The sequence below is a fragment of the Pongo abelii genome, chromosome 12 (assembly GCF_028885655.2).
Source record: "Pongo abelii isolate AG06213 chromosome 12, NHGRI_mPonAbe1-v2.0_pri, whole genome shotgun sequence".
Taxonomy (NCBI): Eukaryota; Metazoa; Chordata; class Mammalia; order Primates; family Hominidae; genus Pongo; species Pongo abelii.
The window spans coordinates 107,480,617-107,498,600 of record NC_071997.2 but is presented as its reverse complement, the minus strand read 5'-3'; the positions used below and the strand labels follow the sequence as shown (position 1 = coordinate 107,498,600).

The 17,984-nt window shown below is 53.2% G+C and overlaps 1 protein-coding gene across 3 annotated transcripts in view; it reads right to left on the bottom strand.

Moving 5' to 3' along the window:
• DNMT3A (DNA methyltransferase 3 alpha) overlaps positions 1-17,984 on the bottom strand; it is a 109,825-nt gene that overhangs the window by 55,019 nt on the left and 36,822 nt on the right. For all 3 annotated transcript variants that reach the window (XR_010136322.1, XM_024242369.3, XM_024242368.3), the window contains exon 3: positions 12,509-12,613. Coding sequence is in view for 2 of the 3 variants with exons in the window: in XM_024242369.3 (XP_024098137.1) it covers positions 12,509-12,613 (105 nt within the window). In the remaining variant the exon portion in view is untranslated. The remainder of the gene's footprint in view (positions 1-12,508; positions 12,614-17,984) is intronic.

Sequence of the window (17,984 nt, the reverse complement as noted above, 5' to 3'; positions counted from 1 at the left end):
TTGTTGCCCAGGCTGGAGCGCAGTGGCGCAATCTCGGCTCACTACAACCTCCGCCTCCTGGGTTCAAGCGATTCTCCTGCCTCAGCCTCCCAAGTAGCTGGGATTACAGGTGTCCGCTATTACACTTGGCTAACTTTTTGTATTTTTGGTAAAGATGGGGTTTCACCATGTTGTCCAGGCTGGATTCAAACTCCTGACCTCAGGTGATCCACCCACCTCAGCCTCCCAAAGTGCTGAGATTACAGGCATGAGCCACCATGCCTGGCTTAAGAAACACTTTTTTTGGCCAGGCGTGATGGCTCACGCCTGTAATCCCAGCACTTTGGGAGGCTGAGGCAGGTGGATCACGAGGTCAGCAGATTGAGACCATCCTGGCTAACATGGTGAAACCCCGTCTCTACTACAAATACAAAAAATTCGCCAGGCATGGTGGCAGGCACCTGTAGTCCCAGCTGCTGGGGAGGCTGAGGCAGGAGAATGGTGTGAACCCGGGAAGCAGAACTTGCGGTGAGCCAAGATTGCACCACTGCACTCCAGCCTGGGCGACAGAGGGAGACTCCTTCTCAAAAAAAAAAAAAAAAAAGAAAAAGAAGCTTTTTTTTTTTTTTTTTTTTTTTGAGATGGAGTCTCGCTCTGTCATCCAGGCTGGAGTGCAGTGGCGTTATCTCGGCTCACTGCCACCATGCCTGGCTAACTTTTGTATTTTTAGTAGAGACGGGATTTCACCATCTTGGCCAGGCTGGTCTTGAACTTCTGACTTCGTGATCCACCCACCTTAGCCTCCCAAAGTGCTGGGATTACAGGCGTGAGCCACTGTGCCCGGCCTAGAAACACTTTTTTAAACTTTTAAAAAACTGGGGTAAAACATACATAACATTTACCATTTTAACCATTTTCAAGCGTACTTTAAGTACACTCTCATGGTTATACAACCTTTACCCCCATTCATCTCCCGAACTTTTCCACGATCCCAAACAGAAACTCTGTCTCCATTCAACACTAACTTCCCAGTCGCTTCTCCCCTAGTCACCACTCTTCTACTTTCTGTCTTCTAAGGAGCATTTTAAAGTCTGTGTGTGGAAGGATCTGGACCCCTCAGCCCCCTGTAGTTGGCAGGTGTGGACAGCTGCTGGCCCAGCCTTGCCCTGAAGGGTGGGGGTGAACCCATCGCAGCTGTCACTCCTGTCCCAGCCAATTCAAGCCACGTTTGTTTACAAATCGCTTTCTCACCCAATCTCCTTACACCTCATACCTCTGAATCTAATTATCTGTTTACTGTAGCCTCCCTCCTCAGCTGTGAGCCTTGCCTTATTTAACTGTCTTTTTTTTTGAGACAGAGTCTCGCTCTGTTGCCCAGGCGAGTACAGTGGCGCGATCTCAGCTCACTGCAACCTCCACCTCCCGGATTCAAGCGACTCTCCTGCCTCAGCCTCCCGAGTAGCTGGGATTACAGGTGCCTGCCACCACGCCTGGCTAATTTTTGTATTTTTAGAGATGGGGTTTCTCCCATGTTGGCCAGGCTGGTCTCAAACTCCTGATCCCAGGTGATCCATCCGCCTCAGCCTCCCAAAGTGCTGGGATTACAGGCGTGAGCCACTGCACCCGGCCAATCTTATTTAACTTTGTAGGCCTCTCCACCTATGGCTCTCTAGCATCCCACACAGGACTGGGCATACGTATGCTTATAAAATTAATAAATGTAATTTTCACAGGGATCCTAGGGGAGCTGGAGTGATACTCGCTTTTCTGAGGCCCGCCTTGGGTCACATGCCTCTGAGCAGTAAAGCTTCCAGAATGGCCCAGGTACAGGCGAGGCATTTGAAGGCCGACTCCCGCTCTGGGTTGAGTCTCAGAAAAGCGCAAGCTCACAAACACCCCCAGGGTTCGGAGAAGGCAGAGGCGGCAGTGCAGTGCCCAAGAAAGGCCGGGCAGAGGCTGCTGGCCCTCCCCTGAGCAGCGCTCAACTCAAGCAAAAGCCAGAGGCAAGGCAAGGAGGAGCCCTCTGCTGTGGCCTGCCCAGCCGGAACCAATTCCCCAGCCCTGCCGCCGCCTCCTCTTCCCCCTTTGCCCAAAGTCTGGGCCAGACCCAGACCTCCTGGCCCTCCTTCACTCCAGGCAAAGCCTTGCGTCCCAGGGTGGGGCAATGTCTGAAACTCCCAATATGGTGAGGTGATTTTTTTTTCTTTTTTTTAAGAGACAGGATATCACTTTGTCACTCAGGTTGGAGTGCGGTGGCACGATCACGGCTCACTGTGGCCCTGAATTCCTGGGCTCAAGCAATCTTCCCACCTCAGTTTTACCAGGGACTACAGGTGCCTGCCACCACACCTCACTTTTTATTTTTACAGAAGTAATTAAAAAATTTTTTTTTTCGAGACAAGGTCTCACTCTGCTGCCCAGGCTGGAGTGCAGGGGTGTGACCATAGCTCTCTGCAGCCTCAAATTCAACAATTTTCCTATCTCAGCCTCCCAAGGAGCTGGGACCACTGGCGTGTGCCACCACATCCAGCTAATTTTATGGAAGTGATTTTTTTTTTTTTTTTTTTTTTGAGACGCAATCTCACTCTGTTCTCCAAGCTGGAGTGCAATGGTGTGATCTCGTTTCATTACAACCTCCGCCTCCCGGGTTCAAGCCATTCTCCTGCCTCAGACCCAACTAGTAGCTGGGATTACAGGCGTGTGCCACCACATCCGGCTAATTTTTGTATTTTTAGTAGAGATGGGGTTTCGCCATGTTGGCCATGCTGGTCTCGAACTCCCGACCTCAGGTAATCCACCCACCTTGGCCTCCCAAAGTACTGAGATTACAGGCGTGAGCCACCACGCCCGGCCAGAAGTGATTTTTAAGTGTTGCTTTACTATAGTTATTTACACAGAAAAACTAAAACCCAGGAGGAGGAGAGGTGAGGGTCATGGCACAGGGGAGATGAGGCCCTGGCACCTGGGGCAAGGAGCCCTGTCCCCAGGCTGCAGCCCACATGCAGTGCTCACCGGGGAAGGGGGGTCCTGTGGGGGTGGGGGGTGGGTAGATACCATTCTCCCTCCTCCCCTGCCTCTTCCTTTCCCATCGGGAGCTCCTCTTGCCTTCTCCCCCAGAGTCCAGCAGATGCAGGGGCGACCTCACCTTGGTCACCCAGAGGGCCGGGCCTGCCATGGTGCTTTTAAGGCCTCCGTGAGATCCATTCCATGCCACCCAGGAACTCTGGCATCAGGCCAGCCACGGACTCTTCACCGTCACATGCACAGACTTGAGAAGGAGGCACCGCCACGCCTGCAGACACCCACTGCCAGCCACAGGACAGAGGGGTGCAAGGAAGCTGCGCGATGCCAACACAAACACGCCAGTGAGCCCCTCCACTCGCACTGCAACTCCTCGCTCCTTCCAGTTCCTCGGCTCTGCAAGCCCATCACCCCTCAACCAGCCTGAATTTTTCCAGGTTGACTCTAGTTTCAGGAAACAGCTGCATGTCCACATAAGCAGGGCAGCTCTGCCCCCGAAGCATTGGCACGGGGCCACGACTGCCCGCCCCCGCCCTTCCTGCAGCCCCCTTCCCCGTGGCAGCCCTCACCAGAGATCTGATAGCAGCTGGAAGTGGCCTGTGGCAGGGAGAGCCAGACAGGCCTGCCCCATGCCCACTCCAGGAGGGGCCAGGGGTCCCCAGATGCCCCCTTGCTCAGCATTCCTGGGGTGGATGGAGCAAGCTCCAACGCTATGGAGCTAGGACCCTGACTCCTCCAATTTCCCTTTTCCCTGTGGGGTGGCTAAAAGCGCAGCCAGTGGGGTCAGGGATGGAGTGACACTCGCTTTTCTGAGGCCCGCCTTGGGTCACACGCCTCTGAGCAGTAAAGCTTCCAGAATGGCCCAGGTACAGGCGAGTCATTTGAAGGCTGACTCCTGCTCTGGATTGAGTCTCAGAAAAGCGCAAGCTCACAAACGCCCCCAGGGTTCAGAGAAGGCAGAGGCGGCAGTGCAGTGCCCAAGAAAGGCCGGGCAGAGGCCACAGAGGGCCGACTCTGGAAACTCTGGTTCCAGCCTGGGCACCCCCTCCAGGTCCTACCATTCCCCTTACCACATCTGCTGGGAGCTGCCTGTCTCCCTCCTCCCCAGAGATCTCTCCACCCATGTGTCTGAGGAGAGAACTCTGGGCTCAGCAAAGCCTTAGAGGTCACTCAGTCCGTGGCCTGGCTAGGCCGTCACAAGCCACGGCAAATGGATGTCAGAATGACCATGCGCGGTGAGTGGTCGGCCCACTCAGGGTTCTGTTTCCAGCGGGGACACTGGTCCACCTGGAAAAGGGCCTGGCTGTGCTCTTTGAAGTCAACCTCAAAGGATTTCAGAGTGAGCTGGAGGCTCCCTTTAAAAAGCCATTATGCTGGCCGGGTTCAGTGGCTCACGCCTGTAATCCCAGAACTTTGGGAGGCCGAGGCGGGCGGATCATCTGAGGTTGGGAGTTCGAGACCAGCCTGGCCAACATGGTGAAACCCCATCTCTACTAAAAAAAAAAAAAAATGGCCTTTGAGCCCCCTGTGCTCAGGCCTGCTCTCACATTCTGGAGTGTACTTTCATTTTCAATAAATCCCTTCGACCCTTAACAAAAAAAAAAAATTAGCCAGGCATGGTGGTGCACGCCTGTAATCCCAGCTACTCAGAAAACTGAGACAGGAGAATTGCTTGAACCCGGCAGGCAAAGGTTGCAGTGAGCCAAGATTGCGCCACTGCACTCTGGCCTGGGCAACAATAACAAAAACAACAAAAAAGCCATTACATATGAGAGATCCCATACGTTAAGTAAATCTCTTTTGAAGTTGCTTCTGTTTTCAATTTCTGCCATCCCTAGGGTGACAGGTTTGGTAAGAAGGGAACCCACCATGGAAAATGGTGCTGTCTTTTCTGTGCTTCATTTACCTTTCTGAAATTTCTAATGGGTGTCCTCCCTCTGCCCCCCAGCTGTGCTGTGCTCAGCCCGCTGCACCCGACATGATTTCATAGCCTTAATCACGTCCTCTGCCCTTGTCTCTGAAGACTGGGGAGTCCTAATCTCTTTAGTCTGTCCTCTCTTGGCCTCTCTTGGCAGCCTTGCCTTCCCCTTGATCAATTTAGTGCCCTTCTCTGGAGCTTTTCCAACTCACTTATGTCTTTCTTGAGGTAGGAGAACCAAAATGTACAAAATTCTCTAGGTGGGGATGATGAAAGAAAACCCATGTCAACAGCTCTCCTCCGATGCGTGTGCTGGCGCGTACCTGCAACAGGAGGAACGATGCAGGTGCAGCCTGGGCCCTACAAAAGCTCATGGGGCCCCAGGAAGGCCACCAAGGCCAGGACCTGTGGGAATGAATGACTCGCTGAAGGTGGCCCTGGGATGTGGAGAGATGAAAATAAACAGAGGGATTATTTTTGGAAAAAAAAAAAAAAAAAAGGAGATTCTGAGATTCTACTTAAATGCTCCCCAAATAAGACCAGCTATGTAAGGTGGCCTTGACAGGGGCCGCTTCCCCATCTGCTCCCTTCCAGAAGCCTCGTCTCTGACAACAACGCTGATGCTGTCCCTGTTGTGCCATTGCTAGGGCCTCCTTTCACCCCTTCCTCTCCAGCGTTCCCAGGGCCAGCAGCATAGGCTTGGCCAATTCTGCCCCGCCACTGCCACCCCCCACAGGCCCTGGGACTTCGCTGGCGCCCCCGCCCCCTCCCCTCTCCCAGCATGTGCTCATGCTCAGGGATGAACGCCATGCTCATGGGTGCCAGAGCCAATTTCTCAAACACGACTCCCATCACGTCATATCCGCCTCCTCACAACCTTCCAGATAACACATTTTTCAGAGAGGATAAAGAGTAAAAGCCCCTGAGGCTGCCTGCAAACTACCTTTCCAATCAAGATTGAGAATATTTTTCTTCTTTCTTTGAGACAGGGTTTTGCTCTGTCACCCAGCTGGAGTGCAGTGACACAATTATGGCTCACTGCAGCCTCAACCTCCCGGGGTCAAGAGATCCTCCTGCCTTAGCCTCCCAGGTAGCTGCGACCACAGGTGTACCACCATACCCAGCTACTATTTATTATATATGTATACAAAATTTATTCTTTTGAGACAGAGTCTCCCTCTGTAGCCCAGGCTGGAGTGCAGTGGCACAATCTCGGCTCACTGCAACCTCTGCCTGCCCAGGTTCAAGCGATTCTCATGCCTCAGCCTCCCGGGTAGCTGGGACCACAGGTATGTGCCACCATGTTCGGCTTTTTTGTATTTTTAGTAAAGACGGGTTTTGCCAAGTTGGCCAGGCTGGTCTCGAATTCCTGGCCTCAAGTGATCCACCCGCCTCGGCCTCTCAAAGTGGTGGGATTACAGGCGTGAGCCATTGCACCCAGCCCCGTATACATTTTTCAATGAATCCCTAGTCCCCTCAGCCAGGCCTGTGCCTGTGTGCTCACGGCCCCTGCCTTTGGGCCTCCCCACACTCGCCCCGCCCTGCATGCCTTCCTTCCTTCACACCCAGCTCAGCTGGGGTCGGGGGTGCCTCTCACTTTCCCCTTGACTTCTCCAAATGTCACCTCCCTTCTAAGGCCCAGGTCAAGCCCCACCTCCTCCATCTTCCCTGGCTTCCCCAGCATCCTTAGGAGTCCCACTGCACTTAAGTCCCCACCACGGGCTAGGCCCTTCCATGTGGCACTCCAGTAGCGGGCGTTGATTTCACCGCTCAGGTTGGGGAGTGGGTGGGTGGAGCTGCAAGGTTCATAACCATAGGCTCTACCTCACAAGCAGTGTGTTGGCCTGTCTTCCTCACACCTTCCAAAACGTGAGGAGACAGAGTGGGTAGCAGCGTGTACTGATGCAGGCTCGCAGGAATAAAAGCCACCTCCAGGGGTGGGCCAAGGGCTGCAGCCCAGGAGTGGGAGACACGATGTCAGGAAGTTGTGTGCATAAAAGCTAGGGGCACCATGTCACACAGCCGAGGTCCGGAGGGTTAGCCCAGGAGCGGCTCTGATCTGAAAACAAGCAGGGCTGCTGAGCTCTGTCTTAACTTGGAGAAGAATCAAAGGTCCTATTAGGCTGGAAAGCTAGCCAGTGCTGCAAACCTCCAACAGCTGCCATAAGCTGTACCTCGCTGACTTTTGCCTGCAGCAGAATGATTCCCTGACTTCCCCATTTAGGTTACCCCAAGTCATCTGCTCTGAAGTGGGGCAGTTTGCCCTCTTGGACTGGCTCACTCCTGCGGTGTTGGAGGGTCAGCCCTAACACCAGCTTGGGCTCAGTTGAGCTCAGCACCAGTGCCCGGCCCCCTCATCCTCCTCCCTCCCATTCTGGGTTATTCTTAGCAGGAGGTGACCTCAGAGTGCTCCCTCTGAGCAAAAATAACCCTGGAGGAAGTTGGTGGGTATAAATCGTCAATGAATAAATACACATCGCTAGTAAATAGGGGATGGAGCACCACAGGGCCACTCACCCCCCAGGGCCTGGTGGGCAAAGGCAGAAACTCGCCCTTCAGGGCTCCAACCGGAACCACCCACGAAGGACAAAGGCCTCTGCAGGACTGTCTGGGCTGGCGACCAGGCAGGAACCAGCCTCAGACACCCACACTTGTCACCCTGCAACATCCTTAGAAGCTGCCCCTTCCTCTCCACCTCACACCCACACACGGGCTCAGCTCCACGCACCGGCCCCCGCCTCCCTATCATGGGCACCGGCCAGCCCGCAGGCCCTGGCCCAGGTGCCAGCTCCCTTCCTAAGCCCCGCCCTGCCCTGCAGCTGACTTCCTGTTTCCTGTTGCCGGCTCTGACTGCAGCATCCTGGCTCTCTGGCCAGTGCTGCAGACAACTAGGCCGTTGCTGGTTTTAAGCAGGCCCACCTCTTTGCCCTCAGCCCCTTGCAGCCTTCGGCACTTACACACAGGCTCCCTGGTATTTGTGTCAATAACTCTCTTCAGTTACATTTTCTTTGTATGCTTTTTGGACCAGTTCCACACACTTTTTCCAGCAGCCCTGAATTCACATATTAACTGAAAGAGAACCCCTGGGTAGGTACCCAGTAGCCAAACTGCATGGCTGCAGTGATAAGGAGGAAAGAGCACCACAGGCTTTGCAGCTGGGAGGTGTGAAGTCCAAGTCCTGATCATCTTCTCTGAACCTCAGTCTCTTCTTCTGAATGTGGGGATAATGAAAGTGGTCCCCAACTACCTCACACAGGTTTGTCAGCATCAAATAAGGTAACCCCTGTAAAAGGCCTTTGTAGGCAGTAACATGCTGCATAACCATGAGCCTTTACTGCTGGTCTCTGTCCTCAGTGAGGCAGGCAAACTCAGTGTGGCACAGCTCAGTGACTATGCAATGGCGGTGCATTTTCAAACTGTCAGGGATGAAAGCTCAAGCTTTGGTTTCAGATTTTTAAATTCTCAATGCACCAAGAAATGATACGGTTGTAAAATATAAAATCACAGCACGTGGATGTGGCAACATTGTCACACACACATAAAAGCTTCTGAACAGTTATACTCAGTTCTGTACCGACAGGTAACAACCAATGTTTCTCAAAGTGAGGTCTGCAGACCACTGCAGTCCCATGTGTGTGATTGGTGGGCTTGGAACTTGTCTTTATCAGTTCATTTTTATTAACTTTAGAGACAGTTCGAGAAGGGAGAGGCCAGTGTGGGTCACAGTGGCTGAACTGGGCTTCATTTTCAGGCTAGGTTCTGCCGGGCTGTGGTGCTGGGGCAGGCGGAGAGAAGGCAGGCTGTGGAACTGTGTAAGGGGCGGGCAGGACGAATGGCTGGCTGGTGTGTTTGGGGAGCAGTGAGAAGGTGAGGTTTCTGTGGCCAAAGGGGTGGCATCAGGCATAGCAGGGGAACGAGTGGTCAGATGGTGAGGGGCTGGAATTCAGATCTTGTCCCCTAAAAAATGGAGTCCCGGAGGGTTCCTGAAGAAGGACGTGCCAATGCTACATTTACTATGATTATGTGTGGCCTCCTCTCTCCAGCACACTTGACTGAAATAGAAGGCATCTTCCCCTGGTGGCTTCCCGCACATGGTCAGTGCTCAGGAAGTGGAAAGTGTTTGTCGTGAAGGGAGCACACTGGCCTGGGCATGCGGGGGGGCAGGTGGAGTCTGGTTTGGGTGAGGGCAATGCCAGGGGGCAGAAGGCACCCAGGGACAGATGCCTGTTGAAGGCCCAGACAGATAGTCCTTGGGGGCAAAAGGAGGAGAGAGCCCAGGATTTCTTGGGCTTGGGGGTGGGACCTGGTGAGGGCACTAGTGGGTATATCTGGACCCTCCCTGTCCAGCACCGGCTGTGGAAGCTCACAGCCTCCAGCCAGGGTTTCATCTCTTACTTCCCAGTCCCCATCCCCCGTCACACCTGTCAGGACCTGAGCCAAGCTCCTTCCCCAGGCTTAGCTGGATGACACACTCAGCTGCTTTAAAGCTCCCTGGCAAATCTATTCCCAGGGCCACAGCTGCAACAGGTCCTCAGAAGCCATCTCTCCTGTGCTCCTGCATGGGAGGGGAAGAGGCCAGGACCAGCACCTGCAACCACAAGGGCTGAGCCTTGGCTGCAGCAGGAATCCCCCAACATGGGCTCCCAGGAAGGGCCATGCTGGCTGCTGTCCTCGGGGTCAGTCTCTCTCGGTTCCTCCAATGTGCAAGGAGTCGCTTTCCCAACAGCTGACTTCTCAATCAGCTTCACCTTTCCCATGCTCCTCCTCACCCTGGGCCTCTCCTGAGAGGCCAGGCGACGGCAGGTGTAACCTAGGACTTGGGCTAGAACACATCCAGACCACGAGGGGCACGGGATGCGCCCCGCCTCCCAGGGCTGCTGAGAGGCCGATGCTGGGCCCCCACCCCACAGGCCTGCACCCCAGCCTGGTGGACACTGGGCTCTGCAGTGGAACAGATTTTTTACACAGCCAGCTCTGCACTTTTTTTTTTTTTTTTTTTTTTAACGGAGTCTCGCTCTGTTGCCCAGGCTGGAGTGCAGTGGCACAATCTTGGCTCACTGCAACCTTCCCCTTTCGGGTTCAAGCGATTCTCTTGCCTCAGCCTCCAGAGTAACTGGGATTACAGGCACCTGCCATCATGCCCGGCTAATTTTTGTATTTTTGTAGAGACAAGGTTTCACCATGTTGGCCAGGCTGGTCTCAAACTCCTGACCTCAGGTGATCCGCCCGCCTCGGCCTCCTAAATTGCTGGGATTACAGGCATGAGCCACTGCGCCTGGCCCAGCCTGCACATTTGGACTCTGTTTTGCTGTTTGACAAGTGCCCCAGGAGATGGACAGGGCAGGTTTTACTGGCAGCCATATTTTCCCAATGAGGAAGCAGCCCAGAGAGGTTTAGTGACTTGCTCAAGGACACATGCTGGGAAGCATTAAATCAAGGTGCTGCTCTTCTGTCAAACTACGGTTGCCGTGGCCTCCTGAAGAGGAAAGGTTTGGCCAGGCAGGGGCAGGCCCGACCTTTGCTGAGGCTCCTTGGTGCTTGCACCATTTCATTCTCACAGGGGCAAGGAGGAATGCATCCTTTTCTCCTCTATTTTTAGAAGGAGAACCTGAGGTTCAGGCAGCAGCAGTTCAAGGTTACACAGGTGGTCAGTGGTGGAGCCAGAATTTGAACTCAGGTCTCTTGGACCCCAAAGACAGTGTTTTCCCTTCTGCACTGGAGCGTGCTTCAGGCCAGGGGATGTAGGACCGCCAGCCCCTCTCCCCTCACTCGGCCGTGCCCCTCTTCTCTGTCATTGTCTAGGTGATGTCCCCACACTCCTGCCCCTGACTTCCTTGTACCTTTTCACCCTAGTGCTTCACTCCACCTCTCAGCGATGTGGCTACCCTCTGATTCCAGAGACTCACAAAGATGAGTCAAAGGGTTGATGGGTCTTTATTTGCTACAGGTGGTGGCTCTTGTCCTCAGAAACTGGACGGGGACAAGGGGAGTTTGCTTAGCAGATTGCACGTTGCCAAGCCTCAGGAGAGAGGCAGGGCACACTGCAAATGTGGAGTCACCAGTGTGCTCTGACTCCAGCCTGGCTCTCTTCCCACACCTTCTCCATTAAGGTGCCCTGTGGGTAGAGGAGGGTGCAGGGGCCCTGGGAATCTGGAGTCTGCTGCCAGCCAGAAAGTCCTCTCTGAAGCCCCGTGTTATCTTTCAACGTCACGTGAATTTTTCATTCCAGGCCATTACATATCCACGTTTGCTTTAATATTAAAAGGTTTAAAATTACTTACCAGTAAAATGACTTCACTCCGGCCCCACCCCCCCCATCAAATCTTCAGGCAGAATTGGCAGGGGTGCATCTCAGTACACAGCAGGTTCCCACACCTCCCACCTCCAGGAACTCACCCCCCGCCTCTACTGTCCCATTTCACTTCAGTCACCTTCAACCCAGCTCTCTACCCCAAGGGAGCAAGTCCTGGGCTCCATGCCTGCTGAGAACATTTCTTTGAAGGGCTGAGTAACAAATCCAGAGCCTCTGACTCCCCCTTACCTTCTTGCTCCAAGTTTACCATTCTCAGCTGGAAGGGGGTAAAAGAAAGGAACCAGCTGTCTCTGGTGCTGGGAAATAATGACTGCTCCACATCTGAGTTTAAGACATAAGCCAGTTAGGCTCCTACAGCCCAGGGGTCTTGTTCTCCAGAGCTGCCCCCAGGCCTCAGCAGCACTGGTTCCCAGAAGCCTGGCACTGGGGCTGGCCCTGCAGCCTACATGCCTGCAGGACTTCCTTCCCCAGGGCCCTGGTTCTCCTGCTCCCTCACAGAGACTCCTCAGCCTGCATCTCCCCCTTCCCATTTGATCAGACTCCCAGGCCTCAGTTCCCCTCCAGATGGGGGCTGAGACCCAGGGTGAGAGTGTGGTAGGGAGGGGCCTGCATAGACAGTCCAGGGAGATCTTAGTCCAGCCTGGGATTCTGGCAGGCCCTCTTGCTTCCCTTCCAGAGGGAGGCCAGGAGTCAGGGGCCTGGTCCAAGCCTTAGGCCCAAGACCAAACAGCCAAGTCCCCTGGCTTCTCAGGGCCTCCAGTTCTCTATGCAGAAAACAGGGAAATGTGGCCAGGCGTGGTGGCTCACGCCTGTAATCCCAGCACTTTGGGAGGCCAAGGTGGGCGGATCACTTGAGGTCAGGAGTTCGACACCAGCCTGGCCAACATGGCGAAATCCCGCCTCTACTAAAAATATAAAAATTAGCCGGGAATGGTGGCGCGTGCCTGTAATCACAGCTACTTGGGAGGCTGAGGCGGGAGAACTGTTTGAATCCAGGAGGTGGAGGTTGCAGTGAGCTGAGATCACGCCACTGCACTCCAGCCTGGGCAACAGAGTGAGACTCCGTTTCAGTAAAAAAGTAAATAAATAAATAAGAAAACAGGGAAATGTGAGGGTGGGATGTGAAGAATGGGGTATCTGCAGCTGGAGGGGTACACCCCATCACCTGGTCTTAAATGTCTCCAGGTCCCTGCAGGACACACATCACTGCCATCGACAGCCCAGGCACGTATGTGTTGTGTGTGTGCACAGGAGGGTACATAGGATGCGACACTCACCGGGGGGTGCTTGCGCTTCCTCCCAGGCCGCCCCACCTTCCGTGCCGTGGTGCTGGGCTCTTGGCGCTCCTCCTTGCCACGCGGCTCCTCCTGCTCCTCTCCGTCCTGCAGGCACAGACACAGCCTGTGAGGCCAGAGGTGGATCCAAGCAGTGTAGCATTCCAGGCCTGTCTGGGGCTGGCCCTGGCCTCCCTTCCAGCCCCAGCCTCCTCCTGTCCCACGAGCCACACTTCCAGGGCTGTGTAATATGCCCCCACCAACTCCCCTCCTGCCTGGTGAGGCTTGAGTCACCCCTCAGAGCCCCACTTAAAATATATCCTTGGCCAGGCACCGTGGCTCACGCCTATAATCCCAGCACTTTGAGAAGCCAAGGCAGGAGGATCCCTTGAGCCAGGAGTTTGAGACCAGCCTGGGCAACATAGTGAGACTCCATCTCTACAAAAAAAACCCACACCCATATATATATCTAAATAACATATTATTTAGATATATAAATTATATATTATTTAGATACATAAATAATATATATTTATGTATCTAAATAATATATAATTTATACATATATAAAAATAATACATCCTTGGGGGAACTTCAGGGCAGACGCTGCTGCCCCAGCAGAAGGCATCTCTCTCTCTTTATGACCACATTTTCCGAACCATAAAATCATAACACAAGCTCTGATAAAGGATTTGAGTTAAAAGTTTATTTATACGAGAAAGCTTTCACAGATACACAATTACATTTGTGATCTACTTAATGAATCACCTTTATTGAAAATAAAATCGCTGGGCGTGGTGGCTCACACCTATAATCCTAGCACTTTGGGAGGCTGAGGCAGGTGGATCATGAGGTCAGGAGATTGAGACCATCCTGGCTAACACGATGAAACCCCGTCTCTACTAAAAATACAAAAAATTAGCCGGGCATGGTGGCTGGCGCCTGTAGTCCCAGCTACTAGGGAAGCTGAGGCAGGAGAATTGTTTGAACCTGAGAGGCAGAGGTTGCAATGAGCCAAGATCATGCCACTGCCCTCTAGCCTGGGAGACAGAGCGAGACTCTGTCTCAAAAAAAAAAGAAAAGAAAAAAAAGAAAATAAAGTGAAAAGAAATATTAAATTTAGCAATATCCATTTGAAGTCCAGGCAACACTCGAAATGGACAACTATGGAAAGTGGAGAACTTCTAAAGCTGTGAACACCCCTGCCATGTGGAGCTGGCACCGCGCATGCCTGTCAGCCTGCAGGAGGATCTCAGGGACCAAATCTCAGCTCCTCTCCATCTCTTGCATTCACCGAGTTTGGAACAGAAGTTTGTTTTACTCCCCACCCCTCACATAACACCTGTGCACGGCTGGGCCCTGACATGCTTGTCTCCTGGGGCACAGAGACATAAACCTAGAAAGTCCTGCCTCACTACTCCAGCCTGGCCACAAACCACCCACAAGTCCCTTCTGACTCAGCCGGGCTCTGGCATGACTAATCCCCAGCAGAAATGATGCTGGGGAAGCGGGGAGAAAGACGCCCTGACCCTGCAGACGGACCACAGGCTGCTCTTCATACCCTGCACGATGTCAGGAGCCAAAGATGGCTTTTGGGCCCTCCCCAAGGAGGGGCCAACCCAGGGCAGTGCTGGCAGCACAGAGGGAGAAGACGGTCCACAGCTCTCCTGGAGACCTGAGTAAGATGGCCCTCAACATCCTACTCAACTTTCATTTTTTGTGATTGCAAAATACCTTGTGGTTTGCCACATTAATTTTTAGGTGACAGTGGGACACACAAATGGAAACCTACTGTGCCAGCTGTAGATATAAGACCAGCGGGAAGAGCATCCCTGGCCCCTCCATCCATCCTCCAGCTGAGGCATGTCTGCGGGGCAGACCATCACGGCTCAAGTTCTGGGAGGCCTCCAAAGACATGCACATGGAGGGTGAACAGAGGTGCCCGGTCTTAGCATAGATGGTGGCCACAGTCAAGCTGGAGAGAGGCAGAGCTCACACAGGAGATAGAGAGAGAATGCTCGGAGGTGCAGAAGAGGACCCTGGTGTGTTGTGGGAGCAAGGAAGGGGAGGGCTGCCAACGCCGGAGACCAAAGCTGTCTGAGAAAGATACTGAGGATGAGGAGCCTTGGCTAGGGGTCAGAACGGCTGACCTTCAAGAGCACTGTCACTAAGCTGTGCAGAGTGACACGGCAGTGAGGGCTGGAGAAGGGCCAAAGACGGCAACTTAAGGAGCTCAGCAGAGCAACTGGAAAGGATGCCAGGGGACTGGGGAGCCCCGTGCCATCGTGGAGGGAGAGGCCAGCCCCGAGGCCAGAGATCCTTCAGGGGCTCTTTTCAGGAAAGCACAGCAGAGGGGCGGTGAGGGCAGAAATGCTGTAGGAGGAGGAGCGAACTCGCAGGAGCCTTCATGAGGGCTCAGGGTGCCCAAGGGCACACGCCCCATGGGAGGGGAGGCCTGCTGCTTCTGAACCATCTTCTGAAGACCCCAGACCCCCCAGTGTAAGAAAGAATCACACAGAGAGGACGCATTGCCAGTGCAGCTTAGTATTTGTGAAGGTTCTGATTGGATCTACACAACTGTTAAGAATTTCAGGCTGAGGTGGGGCTTCTAATCCGATTCTACCGGTGCCAAATGGGCACCGTCTTGATCAGCACTTGTAAAATCATTAGGGGTCATGTGAGGTCATGGAAAGAGCAAAGTGGGCATGAGCCCAGCTTGTCCATTTCCTAGTTACAGGAGCAGCCTCTCGGAGCCTCAGTTTCCTCATCCATAAAATGGGGGTAGGGAGGTGTCCATCCTGTCTGCTTCTCAGGTTTTGAGAAGACAGCTTCACAAAGGGTCTGCCCCTTTGTCTGTGTCTGTTTTGTTTACTGCTGAATCCCCAGCGCCTAGGGCAGATGCTGGAAAAACTCCTACTGCCCATAAATTCTGTTCTTTAAACTATTTCTTTAACAAGCTGCATTTGTGACAGTGGGAGTCATTTGACTTTCTTTTATTCTGAACTAATCAGAGATGTGAAAGCCAACCAGAGCTTCTGATCAGTGAAAGGGAACCACAGTTACCACACAGCAATGACCTAAAAATAAAGACGCTTGACATTTCACGATGGGCACCAGCTTCCATTGGGCATGCGGAGAAAGCCTTTGGGGGCCCCGACAGGCCACCCCTCTGCCATATGCAGTCCTGCTGGCATCTCTCACCTACACCACGTGTGCCGGGCCTGTAGGTGTTCGGCACATTTTTTTCCCTGTTGGATTCAATTCCGTGCAACCCAGCCCAGGAGGAAGGGGTGGACCCCCCGGTGCCAGGCCACCTCTCCAGGTCCTGACAGGTCCAGAGAGGGCGGGGAGTGCCAGGCAGGGGTTCTGTGTGTACCCCACACCTGGTGCAAGGAGCTTTACGGCTGGCCCAGCATTCAGGCCCCGCATGCCTCTGGGTCGTGCTTGGAGTCTCCACGAGAACCAGGTCTGAACAACTCCTCGCCCTTCCCCTTGACATTTGGCCCTAAGCGCAGCGTTGTGAAAAGCACGTTCTCTTCTGCCAACTCTTCTGCGATGGAGTCAGGGCAAAGCGGGAAGCGATGCTTCTGCTCTGGGCCTGCCTGAGGTTCCCCCTGCGGAGGGAGGGGGCTAACACGCCGAGAAGGGTGAGCAGATGGCTCGGGCTGTGCCCCTCAACGGCTCCAAGGAAGCGTAGCAAGTGGTTCATTCTCGCATCTGTCACGGGGTCTGTTTTATTCCATATCTTTGCTGATGGGTTGAGCAAAGGAATGTAAAATATGCTTATCAAATCTGCAAGTAGCCCTGAATTAGGAGGCATTGCTAATACTCTGAAAGAAAAGAATCTGATCCGTGGTGAGGTGGGACAGCTGAAAAACAGGAACATAGTTTGCGGGAACAGATTTGAGCCCAGGTTGGTCTCCTCATCTGTCAAGCCAGGGGACTGAATTCGTCCACACTTCCAGTGCAGAGGGAGCGGGTGGAAATTCCAGATTCGTCCACACTTCCAGTGCAGGGGGAGCGGGTGGAAATTCCAGACACGTAGGCTTTGGAGAGGGCAGAGCCGGGCTGGGAGTTTCGCTCTGCTCTTTGCTTAGGAATAACCTCAAGCTCTTTAACCTCCCTGAGTCTTGCTTTCCTCATCTATAAAATGGGATGATATCTACTTCACAGTGATGTTATAAGAATTAAATGAGGTGATGTAGCAAAAGCTGACACGTGATAGTCACTCAAGAACTGCTACCTTCCCCCGCTCCACACATCCTGATTCGTACTTCACTCCCACTCCATCCTCCCCATCCCCCTTCCTGCCTTGTGCAAATCCCAGCGCGCCGCCCACCATATGCAGTGATCCCTCACTATCACACAGAGCCCAACATCTGGCGGGCGCTCCTGCTGCAAGATATGTGGCAATACTGGGGCTCTGGGAGCTTTCCAAAATGCAAAGCTGATTATGCCACTCTGCAGAGCTTAAGCCCTTGCCACGGGGGTTCCCGGGGACCAGGAGGATCCAGCCAAGCTCCTCAGCTCATGTGCAGGACGGTCCCCAGGATTTGGCTGGATCGCCTCGGTCTCTTCTCCACACTGTGGTCCCAACAGACAGCACCAAGTGCGAAAGCAAATTGCTTCCGGCCTCATCCCCTAGGCATAGACTGTTCTCCTGACCGCACCACCTTCCCGTCAGGTTTATCCACAAACTGTTACTCGCTTTTCCAGCCTTGTATCCTGAATTCCCTGACCCTAGGCCCCCTCCTCCCATCCCCTGCCTAGACTGAGCTGAAAGACCCTTCCTCTCCTATATTTCCCCTACCCAGCATGGCAACGGTCAGCTCCTTGAGGGAAGTGTGGGTGTCTGATTCATGCTGGCATCCAGAATGCCTAGACTGATGCATTTAGTCCAAGGCAGGCACTTGATGAATGACTGTCACAGAGTAGGTGCCTGACATGAGTCCACAGACGCAAACAGAGGCACACGTACAAATCTACAAACCCGTACAAATACAACTGTGTACGAGGTTCCAGTGCCTCTCGGATCTTTACGATTCCACATTAGGAAACAAGAGGACTAAAACGTCCCTTCTAGACTTAAACATAATTGTCACTTTGCATTTATGTCATTCTTTGCAGCTTTCAAAGCACCTTCACATTTGGTGGCCTGTGAGATTAGGTGGTTCCTCTCTCTAAACTTCTGAGGCTACGATCTGACCTACATTTCAACACTGCTCACTGGATGGATTATTTTAAGCCATATACAACGTCTCATTCTGATGCGCTGGGCTATGACGATAATAATCTCTCACATTTGCACTGTACATGGTAATTAACAAAGCATCTTCACATGTGTTATTTCATTGTATTCTTACACTTTACAGAAAGCAGAGCTGGTATTATTTTTTTCTATTACACAGATGAAACACCTGAAGCTCAGAGAGATTATCTGACTTGCAGGGATCAGAGAGCCAGGAAAGGAAGCCTTTAG